General features: G+C 32.2%; 1 protein-coding gene across 7 annotated transcripts in view; it reads left to right on the top strand.

Annotated features, from left to right (window-relative positions):
• The window catches only part of SCAF11 (SR-related CTD associated factor 11), a 71,841-nt gene that overhangs the window by 35,064 nt on the left and 24,246 nt on the right, over nt 1–12,531 (top strand). For all 7 annotated transcript variants that reach the window (XM_082850795.1, XM_082850790.1, XM_082850793.1 and 4 more), the window contains 3 exons: nt 6,285–6,362; nt 9,527–9,627; nt 11,552–11,613. In XM_082850795.1, the coding sequence (XP_082706921.1) occupies nt 6,285–6,362; nt 9,527–9,627; nt 11,552–11,613 (241 nt within the window). The remainder of the gene's footprint in view (nt 1–6,284; nt 6,363–9,526; nt 9,628–11,551; nt 11,614–12,531) is intronic.

Genomic DNA, 12,531 nt, shown 5'->3' with positions numbered 1-12,531 from the left:
TATAGAACCAATACACTAAAGTTTATCAGCCACTTAGAAAGTTAATTATTTTATCCATACTGTGAGGAAAAATACAGTCTAAACATATTGAGGGCATTTAGTTTACACATAAGTTTAATCTTGATTGTCTGAGTTTGCACATTTTAAAGTAGATAATTAGAAAAGTGAAGGCTAGGGAAGTTTGACACATGGCCATAGCATTGACAGCCAATCATAATTATGATCCTCAATAGACAATAGGGTAACTTACACACACACTAAGAAAATAAGATTTAGGATTTGGCAGGTTGCCAAGAAGTGGTTACAGTTTTGACCCTTAAAAGGGTTAAAGTTTGAGGACTTGGAGACATTTCATGTTTGAAGTGGTTAAGAGTTTTTACTCTATTTAAAGGAACATGCAATGTATGTGATTAGGAGGTTTTTGATATTCACTGGGATTCTTTTCTCTTTTAAGTAATGTAAATATTTCCCTTATTTTTAAAGTAATTTTTTAAATGTGATTAACTTTCCTACTATAAGCAAATTATCCTCCCTCAACTTATTTCTCTCAGTCCTCCATTTATATCAAATGCTGACAGCTTCAGTTTGAGAAAGTAAGGTTAATGAAATCAAAATTGCACAGTTGGCAAAGGTATGTTTTCTCTCATGAGACTAGAAATGAAGAGAGTCTTACTGTGGTGATGTACGGTTCTTGAAGAAGTCAGACAACAGTGTTCAATGCAGACAGGTGAGGAGTATGTTTTTGGATTAATAGTACATACCAAAAAAAATCAAAATGTGACCCGTTGACTTATATCTTGACTACTGATATGTTTTATATACAGATGTTCCCTTATGCAGTGAGTAGAAACTTATACATCATTCTAGTGATTAGATTATTGTTTGGTAACATAATTCAGCAAAGTTTTATTGCCTGGATTTTCCCAACAGTTTTTCCTAAGATGTAAATTTTTTCTTTATTCCTGAACTAAACCAAACCTCTCTGTTATGTACTTCTTTGTGAACAATAATGTAAGCATATCTGTGGAGCACTACTGTTAGTCCTTATCTTTATAATCTATAAAGCGTTGTCAAATACATTAATTCATTTAATTATTACAACTTGTGTGATAGGTGATTCAGAGCTGTCTATCTTCATCCTTAAAGTAGATTAGAGAGGTTGCTAGTTCTGACTCCTCCAGAACTTGAATTTGTGACTAATTATTCCAAATTCCTAGTTGTTTTCACTCTGTATTGATCCTTTGGTAAAACCTTTGGTAGAGCAAAGAATATTTTTATATTGTGAATGCTCATTACCTAAAGCATATGTAATAGGTTTTCATTTAATAGTCTGTTTTTACCAGTTGGGTAAATTAATGTGTATTTCTGTATAGTCTAATTTTAAATGTCAGAATTTGTAAAGTGATTTATACAGATAGTTTATGGGATTTTCTGTTTTTATGCTAGAAAATGAAAGTCTTAACTATTAAATGTCAAAAGAAAAGAAAGGTTAAAAGTAATTCTACCCAACTGTTGTAATTTATTTTTAAGAATATGAAAGAGTTCCTTTTGAGTAGTTGGATAAAAAGTTTTCTTGCTGTTAATTTTATTACTGACAGTCATTTGCCCTGTAGGGATACATTCCTGAAAGCTGTCTTGAAAGAACTGGTTAAATGTGATAGGACTGTCTTGAAAGAACTGGTTAAATGTGATAGTGTACATGTAGGCCGACTACAGGTGAGCACTTCTTTAGAGGTGCAGACGAGGTATCTTGGGACCATCAAGAAGAAAGGATAGGTCCTAGTGAATGGCTTTAAAATAAGCAGCAACCTCTAATGGTATGCATTCCTAAATCATCTTTATTTGATTTTGAACTGCAGTTTTATATAATGTGCTCTATTTATTAGTAAGAGAGATAAATGTTCTAGAGATTCCCATGAACAGACAAACCTACCTAAAACATAGGTACTGAGATTTAGTCTTTAAGCACTTACCTTTAACACTTGCTTCTCTCTCTCTAGGAGGGGCTATCGGTAGGCAGCCTTTGTGATTGAGGATAGAGCAGCAGCAGGAAGCAAGAAATATTAGAAATCAAGAATCCTGAATTCCCAAATAAGGAAGGTTTCCTGTTCTTACATTTAAATATGGGTTTATCTGAGCTGGGAATTTACAACGCTTCAGAATACTAGGGTATGTTTTACTGAAATCATTAGGAAGATTATTTTTTTCTATCGAAATTGCCTCCTTAACTGATATAACCTCAGTACAGAGCATTCACAGTAAAATGAATGCTCTGTTTTTTAATACACATTACATTGTAAAGTAGTGATCAAATTCTGTTAATTTTGTAGCTGTATCACAAAGTTGAATGATGATATTGGATTACTTTGACTATGAAACTAATTAAATTAGATACTTGAAAAATTATTGAAATAAAAGCCATTGTCAATTTAAATAGGTGAATAATTGAAGGGTATTTTTATTGTATATAAGAACTCAAAATGGTGAATAACCAAAGGGTATTTATTTTTGTTGTATACAAGAAAAATAAAATTTGGGATAATTTTCTTTAAAACTAAAAATATATTTTAAAGAAGAATTAAGTATATTAGCTAAAATTTTTCACCATTAGTTTTAAATGTGAATTTTTTAAACCACACAACTTAAAAACTAAATTAGTTATTTTAGTGACACAAACTCTGGAAACTAAGATTAAAATATCTTTGAGATTTTCTGAATGGGTATCTGCGGGATTATAAGGATGAAGATTCCTTAGGAATGCTTTAAAATTAGGCCAATGCAAACCATTTTTTAAAACCTTTTTTTTTAACTTTCCTATTAAAGCTGTTTGCTCATCATGTGATATATAATTTTATGCTTTAGTACCTACTGATGACAGTGTCTTTGAACTTTGGCTAATATGCTAATGTAAAGTAGCCTTATATTTTTCTTACATTATACATTAACAAAAAATGAAAGATCCATTTAGTTTTTAAAAATCTGTTTTGATTTCTTTTTCATTAAGTTCTTTAGTCACTATTAATTTATTGAGGTATGCTGTGAAGACTTAACTCAGGATAACTGAATTTCTTTTCTGTTTCCCGTTTGAAATGCTTTGCTAAACTGTTTTAAGGTCAGAAATGGATATCATCATTTCTCAGTAGCCATAGCAAAGATATTTTGTCTACTATAGGTAGCTTATTTTCTGACCTGTGCTTTTTTTTAATCTGAGGAGGATAACCTGCTTTTAAGAAATTTTTCTGACGGTAAGCCTGAGCCAAAGAAAATCTGTTAACTTGTTTTCTAGTGTTAAGTAGATTATTTTTACGAAATGTAAGTATATACAGATTATCATAATAGATAGCAGTAGTTTTCCGACTACTATTTTTTATTTCTGTTTTCTTTCTTTTTGTTTTTGAAATAGCAGTGGAACCCTTTCTCCACATGAAACCTTAGACAAATCCATGACAATTATAGTTAAGGAAAAAAGAACAAAACCAAAATCTTACTCAGAACCCTAATACCTGTAACAGATCAAAATGGAACGGCTCAGGTTAAAACTCTTGTCAGTTTGAACATGGGAAAGGGAAGAGTGCCATTTAGCTGATGTCAACAGAGGAAATTTAATAAAGAAGAAAATGGGATTGTGTAATTTCAGAGTTTTTGAAAGGTTCAATGCATCTGATATAGAATAAATTTCTTTAACACAGTGGTTTTCTTTGGATCTTCGTAAGTGTTACAACTTGAAATAGATATTAAAAAATGGAATAGTTTAATTTCCATATATGTCATGAACTTTGAAAATTCCAACAAGAAAAATCACTAAGAATTCAGTCTCTCACATGTATATGTACATCATATTGTGAGTTATCTTTTTGTTAGTGAGCCAAGCTTTTTTATTGTTAGTGCTGTAAAGCTAGTTAATATTTAGAAGACTTTACACAGTACTTAGTGTATGCCATTAATTACTGTGAAAACCTCAGATTATTATTATCCCCATTTTCACAAATGAGACAAAGGAAGGCTATGTAACTTGCTCAAGGTTATACACAGGACAAGATATAAAAATAGACAGTAAATCCAGAGCCCTTACATATGTCTTAATAGTTTTTTAAAAAACATTGAAGGAAACACATTTTATTATTGTTTTATCTTTTTTTTTCAGAGATTTTTTTTTTTAATGTGGACCATTTTTAAAGTCTTTATTGAATTTGTTACAGTATTGCTTCTGTTTTGGTTTTATGGCCACGAGGCATATGGGATCTTAGCTCCCTGACCAGGGATCAAACCCATATCCCCTGTATTGGAAGGCGAAGTCTTAACCACTGGACTGCCAGGGAAGTCCCTGTTTTATCTTTTTAATGAATTTTATCTAAATTTACCTTTAAAATAGAAATACAAATATATCTTGAAACTTTAATAAAAATAAATACTTGAAAGTTTCCACTTTAAAGTATTATTTTGAATTATAAATGTGTTAATATAACCTCTAGTCTAAGAAATTTCATGCAGTAAATGGTAATATAAACAACAATCACATAGTTACGATGTTGAGTTCTTTGAACTAGAATTGCTGTTTGTAATGCATTATTAAAAAGCTGTGGACAAAAAAAAAAAAAAAAAAAAAAGCTGTGGACAGCTTTGTTGCTACTTGTAGCAAAGTTTTTTAAGGTCAAATTTTCTGAAGGGAAAGTACTAGCATCCTAAATGCATAGTACTTGGAAGTAAGCTGAGCTGGGTTCTACCAATCTGAATTGGTTTAATACAGTCAGGAAAGTCAAATTTCCTAATTCAGATATGGTGTAGAGCATTTTATCAAGCCCTACCTACTTAAGAAAAGAAAAATCACTTTTTAGCAGAGTAGTAAAAAGTAACTCTGTTTATATTTTGGCTGCTTCCAAAGTGACTCACAAGCTTTGTGAAAATGTATTATATGATCGAGGGCCACACACAGTCTGTTGTACTTGTGCTTTGTGTAAGCATATCTTGATATGTGCCAAAGTCCAGAAAAGCAAATATCACATTTTTCCACTAGGGAATATAGGATAATTTATCAAAACTTCATTATTATATTATCTATTAGACTATTGCTATTAAATTGCTAGACTCCTGTTTTACTTTTATAACCATAGGTATTAAAATATCACCTTTCAGTATTTTCTTCTTAGGCTACAGAATCTTGCCTTTTACCCTAGTAGACAACATACTTTATCTTAAATTATTTAAATAATATAAGCCTATTCCGATACAAACATTTAATAGTATTATCAGAGAAACTCAATTATAGTTGATGCATGTTAATTTTGAAAGTATAGGAAATATATTTATGTCAAGATAAAGATGATTTAGAATTACAGAGTGAACAAAGGACAATTTTTCTTAATTTATAAAGAAAGCCTACAATTCAGTTTGAAAAAGACCAGCAACCTAATAAAAAAAGTTAGGCAAAAGGCATGAATAGACAGTTTAAAGAAAAGGAACTTTGAAGAGCCCTTAAACGTGGAAATATTTTCAACCTTACTCATATAAAAGGAAATGTAAATTAAAACTATATGACATACCATGCTGTTAAGAATGGGACAGCTCTGAAATAGTAATATGAGCCAACTTAAAATATGTAATTAAGAGAAAAACAAGATTCAGTTCAGCATCTGAATTATATTTTATATTTAAAAGATACACGTTATGCATAAACATTGGGTATCTCCAAAAGGATACATAAGAAACTACTTCCGGAGAGGGCATCTACATGGCTGAGGGAGCAGCAGAGGAATCCTTGCTTTTCTTCATATCTACAATATTTTTTATTGCTGGTACAACTGCCTATTCAAAATTATTTTGGGGGAAAATATTGTCATCGAATATTAAAATCTATAAGGGACCTGTCCAAGCCATTCCTTTTACAGCTTATTTAGAGTTACTCAAGTGCTTTGGATCAGAGAGGTAGTGATTTCAGCCCAGCTTTCCTTTCATTATAGCTGTAGTACTCAACTGTGCAGCAAGTCTTAATAGGTATTATCTTGATAACAAAGATCTTATCTCTCTGATCATCGTTGTATTCCACTTATTTAGCATACAGTAGGTGCTCAGTAAATGTTTGAATTTTAAAAATTATGGTATTTATTACTTTGTGGAGTAATACAGGTGGAAAGCATTTCATCTTTATCTTTGAAAGAAGAAAAAATTATTTTTCTATGGTTTCCTCTTCTGGTGAAAAACTTACCATAAATGCGTTTGTTATAGTTTAATTTTGATCTGTTTTAAAGAGACATTCGTAAAGTTATAATTTGTTCATCATTTTTCAGACACTGGCTTCATGTCCTATTGACCGGAAACCTTTTCAGGCGGTGTTTAAATTCAGTGCATTGGAAGGTTGTGTTAAGGTAAGATTTAGATTTTATTTTGTAAAACAAACTCTTTAAACTTAATTGAGATGATTTTGCTTTAAATTTCCAGTTTGAGTATATTTGTGAATTCAACTTTAATGTGTTTAATTTCCATTGAAAAAATGTTTGAATGGAATATTAGATTCAAAGACAAACCCCCACAAAAACTTAAGTCCAGAGTACCTGAAAACTTTATTTTCATGAAAAACGTAATGTTGAGAAGATTAAACAAAATTAAATATAAAAGGGTGTCTTTGTTCTTAAATTCTGGTGCTTGAAGGAAACTGAGTTTAATTCGAGAAGAATAAGGGGGTTTGTGAAGATCTTGAGAGGGACTTCTCATGGTTTCAGTGTTGTCATGGGCAGATGACTTCTTTTGTTACGTACAGTTTTATTGTAATGCTTAATCCTAGTCACATTCTTGAGATTCACATACCATGCTGATGTTACTTATGATTAAGAACCATGATTATGATTTGTATTCACATTTATTTTTGGCTTACAAATAAAAGAAGGAGAAAGAGATAGGAACATATTCCTGAGTTAATGAATAAAAAGTGAAAAGAGAGTAAGTAGTAATTTACGTAAAGTGAAATGTGTAAGAAAGATTTCTTGAGGCTCTCATTAGTAAGTCAGGAATGGTATACAGTTAAAAATGAGAATACTCAATATATACATATATGATGCCATTGATGGGAAAAACAAACTTCCCAAGTAGCACCAACACTTTCGTTGCTATCTTTGTGAATAGGAAGGGGCATGTAAGCAACATAAAACTATTTAAGCATTAGATGTTCTCAGTGTAGGTGTTTATAATTTGTTTTGATATATTTTTTCCAGATAAGTCTCAGTGACATAAGGTACAAATGAGATTGCAATTCAAATAAAATGACATGTGAAAGATACTGCATGTTGTAATTGTGTTAACTCTGGACATCTATACAAATTAGTATATATCTTGGAGAAAAGATAAAACATTATATATGTGTGTGATAGTATAATCAAAATTAAAGCAACACTTCTCTGAAAGACATGTTCTGTTTTTCCAGACTATATATATTATGTTGCTGAAGCTTCTTTAGCATGAACTAGCTTCCAAAGATATTCTTTTGTAAAATTTTGTTCTGTTGCTTCATGTGAATTTTGTTCTGTTGCTTGGAATAAAAATTTATGTTTTATTTAATAGGGTTTGAGTGCTACTTAAGTTAAAAGTTTGGGGGAGTGTTAATCTAATTTTGTCAAACTTAAAAGGTATTCCTTATCATGTGTGATATTATCCATACATTCTTTCTTTATGTTTGAATTTTATTTTATTTTTTTATACAGCAGCTTCATGTTAGTCATCCATTTTATACACATCAGTATATACCTGTCAATCCCAATCTCCCAATTCATCACACCACACCACACCCCACCTCCCACCCCCTGCCCACCCCCTTCGTGTCCTTACGTTTGTTCTCTGCATCTGTGTCTCAATTTCTGTGCTGCAAACGGGTACATCTGTACCATTTTTCTAGGTTCCACATGTATGCGTTAATACACGATATTTTTTTTTCTCTTTCTGACGTACTTCACTCTGTATGAGTCTCTAGATGCATCCACGACTCTACAAATGACCCAGTTTGTTCCTTTTTATGGCTGAGTAATATTCCATTGTATATATGTACCACATCTTCTTTATCCATTCGTCTGTCAGTGGGCATTTAGGTTGCTTCCATGACCTGCCTATTGTAAATAGTGCTGCAGTGAACATTGGAGTGCATGTGTCTTTTTGAATTATGGTTTTCTCTGGGTATATGCCCAGTAGTGGGATTGCCGGGTCATACGGTAATTCTGTGTGTGGTATTATCCATATATTCTTAATATCTTCCTTTGCCCTTTTACTTCTTTTGAATCTTTATTATCCTTTTCCCTTTACAATTAAACTTGAATGGGTCATATATAATTGCTTATATTTTCAACCACTTGTTGGACATCTCCATGTAGAATACCAAAGGAATCTAAATATTAACAAACCCCAAACTCATCTCATTCCCTGCCCCATCCCCTAACCCCAGTTGTATTGTACCATAATCCCAGTCACCCAGATCAAAAACATCCGGGAGTTTTCCATCTTTTCTCTTTGTCTTATTTTTGCCTGTTCCTTCTGCACAATGTCTTAAATTTGTTCCCACTTCATTACCTCTTTGTAGGCCCTCATGCTGTCATCTAGACCTGTTCTACCAATAGAAATATACTACAAACCACTCTATAATATAAAATTTTTAGTAGCCGCATTAAAAGACCAAAAGGAAACAGTTAAATTGAATTTTTATATTTAATTCAACATATCTAGTGTATTATCTCAACATGTAATATTTTAGAAGAATTATTATTGAAGGATTTTATTTTTTGTTGTTTTCATTGAAATCCGGTGTATATTTTACACTTACAAGTACATCTCAATTTAAACCAGCCACATTTCACATGCTTAATAGTATGTGGCTAGTGACTATTGTCTCATACAGTATAGATCTACACTGTTATAAGAACTTTTTTCCAGTTTCCTGACTTCTATAGTTTCCCTTAACTGGTTCATTCTCCATATCACTGCCAAAGAAAACAAATTTGATCATCTCATTCACATGCTTTTAAAACTCTATTTTCTGATTCCTATAGAATTATTTTCTTATTCAGGACCCTTTACAGTCTGGTCCTAATACATTGTATCAGCTTCATATCCTGCTAATTTTTTCTTCCCCATCTGCATTGGCTTCTTACTGTTTCTTATAACTGTGTTCCCTCCATTTAGAATATTTTTTCCTTATACAGATTCCTACTCATTCTTGAAGACCAACTCATAAATCATCTACTCATTAAAGTCTTCTCTGATATCCTCAAAGTCAGTTCTACATGTATACAAAGATCTGTGTTTATATTTGTTATGAGCACTTAATCTATTTACATGCCCCTCTCTTACTGTTATGTTTCCCCAGAGCTTAGCACTCATACTGAGTTTATAGTTTAGCATGCTTGAATTAATAAGCATATGTATTTGGGCTGCACGTTCATTCAGACAATTTTGTTTCTTTAATTTTTTGTCCTTTCAAGGGAAATGTGTAGGTTATCATTTGTGATGCCAGATTATCAGTCTAAATAGGTGATTTTGCTTTTTCTTACAGGTTCACATAAAAAGACAGTTGAGAGAAACAAATGACAAGAAAATTGAAAGCTCTTTTAAGAAACAGCTGTCCTGTCAGGAAAATTCTAAAAGCTGTATGAGGTTAGTGCTGAACTTCAGAAGTGGAATCCAACTGTGTAGAATCAGAAGATAGCTAGTAAAAAGAAAAAAAGTACTTAAAAAAATGAGGTTTTTTGTATTTAATTTGAGGTGAGGTTTAAATGTATTTAATTACTTCTTTTAAAGCACACCCTTGATAAGTTAAGGAAGGACCAGCTGAAATCTGAGAATATAATTTATTTGACCTCTATCTTTGATGAATTAGTTTTTTTTAGTTTTTTCCTAATTTGTTTTAGATCGATATTTTTGTACAATAAAAGTTACAACAGTGTAAAATTTCTGTAAAATTTTCTGAATGCTTACGCATTTTTGTACATATCACAAACAAATATGGATAAGCATTGGTGCACAGCCCACATTCTGAGTAACTGCTCTAGTATTTATGGACAGAAAGTAGAAAGTAACTAAAGATATAGTACAACATTCTTCATGAGACAGTTGTAATTGAAACTAGTTATTATCTTTCTCATTTTGTTTCTCTGTGTTATAGCAGACACTTGCTACTGCTATAACAAATGTTTATTGTTTAAAAAAATTTTTAAACACGTTTGGATTTGTTTCATTAACTGCTATTGTTAAAACATAATTGCCTAGAAATAGTACGCAGGTTTAACAGATATTAACATATTTTTGAATTAAATTGAATTAATAGTGTACTGGAGATTCATTTATTATTAATACTTAAAATAACTTGTTACAGTACATTTAAAATTGAAGCCCTTTTTGATCTGAAGTATATTTAGAGCTGTCCAAAAGTTGTCAAAGTCATAATTAAATCTATGATTCATTAGTACATTTCATCAGAATACTAATATCTTAAGAGAGTAAATATATTAGTTACCAAAACAGTTATCAGTATTCCTTGAGATTTATTGAATCATGCAACTAATTTAGAACGCTGTAGCTCTTTAGAAGTTATAGACTTTTGGGAAGTTACAGACTTCTTTGGTAATCCTAAGAAAACTATAGACAACTACTATCCGAAAACATACTTAGAGACAAAAGTTTTTAGATTTTAAGGGATTCCTGGAACACTCTGTTCAAGAGCCCACCCATAAAGCCAGTTAATAACTGCAGTAGAGCAAATTTTATTTACAGTTTCTTTTAATTATATCTGAGTCAGCTTTGAGTCTTCCATTTATGGTTATGTAGTAAATAGCACATTTTTCCCAAGCATAGTGAAGAAATACCTTTTGCTAGCTTCATTATTGATTCATCTCCTATTCTTGGCTGTGACAATGTCATAGGTAGGCATTTTTTCAGAATTACCCAGTTCTCTTGGCTCGTGCTGAGAGTGCAGTGCTCATCATTGTATGACCTGTGATAGGGTCATACAGTGGGTCTAACAGAGCTGAGGTAGTCCACATGCTTAACTGTTTTTTCTCAAGGACTGTGGTAGAGGGATGGTATAGGGATGTAATGCAAAATACTAATGCAAAATAATAATTTGCTTTTGCTCACCAAGTCATACCCTTAATGATTTCTTCCAAGGTGGAAAATCTGTCAGCTCTTAGATTTTTACTGTACATTATTTTGGGAGTCTTTTGGATGTTTTTAGAATTCCTCTCATTCAATCTTATGTTTATGAGGCATATGCCTCATTTCCTGCACTTAGAAGATATCCCATTCAGTGTTGCCTCTCCCTTCTAAAGCTGTAAAACTCCTCTTTCTGATAGTTTCTCCCAGTTCCAGGGAAAGGGGTTGCAAGAGTGTTTTGTTTCTTGTTAGTGAATCTCCATTGCAGTCATTGGAGTGGCAGCTAAGTGGGGAGTCCAACTAATCATGCTTTCTTTGCTAAAATTTAAAACTCAGTGCATAATACTTTCAATTTGGTGGGCAGTGGATTGAAAATAAATGAGCAAAGTAACAGTTTTCTCTTATTTCATCTCTTTATTGGTGTTTACAGAAAAAAAGTCAAAAGAGAAGATCTATTAAGTGCAAAACTTTATGACTTGAAGATGATATACAGTAAGTGACTTTCTTACTTGTGTGTTCTACCTTTTTTTGTTTCTTACTTTAATGCTTGTGCCAAAGTTCTTGTAAGTAATATTTTGGCTTGGAAAATAGTCATGCACAGAACTCTGCTGAGCTCTGTACACTGTATTCAGTCCTACATAAACTGCTTTCATGGAGTCATTTATACTGTTTCCTGCCTTTTTTGTTTTCATGCTCAGCTGTAAGGAGGGAAGGGGAGAGTGAATGAGTGTGTGTGTGTGTGTGTGCGCGCGCGCACATGTATGTTGGGAAGAAAAAGGAGAAAAGGATGTTTTCCAACTCCTTGGTTAGCAACCTACATTGTGGTCCTACTCCACTCATTAGTGCAGAAGTCCTTATGGGAACTGAGATGAAATACCTTGTGGGACAATAACTGTAAGCAGTAACAAGAGAAGCCTGTGACAGTGAGAAGGTAATTCATAGTTCCCAGAGGAAGTTGTGGTTTGGCTTTGAGCCACACTTTTAATTTGAAACTTTATTTGGAAATAAAGCATTTCTTACATATTTATCTAAATGAGCAGTTAGATATGCCTGTCTCTTGTTGTCTAGTGTATGGTTCTTTAATACAGGAAAGCTTTGCAGCAGGGCCTGAGAAAAATGGCACTATAGTGCTTTGTGACTCCTCTTTGGAGCTCAAGCGGTTTATTCTTGTTACAAAGAACAACTTACTATAGGCTAATTGTAAGCAGGGAGAAGTGAGCATTTATTTTCCAGGCCAGGTTATAATTAATTTCTATTTATAGATAGAAAGAATTAATGAATTCATCTTAAAACTAAATGATAATCAACTTCATTTTTTATACGTTTGAATACCAAGTTTGGTTGTTGTTGTTATTGGCTTTTTTATTTGAATTAACATGATCTCAGGATTATAGATAACCCCAGATTTAC

Source organism: Leucopleurus acutus (assembly GCF_964270905.1).
Source record: "Leucopleurus acutus genome assembly, chromosome: 11".
NCBI lineage: Eukaryota > Metazoa > Chordata > Mammalia > Artiodactyla > Delphinidae > Leucopleurus > Leucopleurus acutus.
The sequence above is the reverse complement of the archived record's forward strand: the minus strand, read 5'-3'. Positions and strand labels throughout refer to the sequence as shown.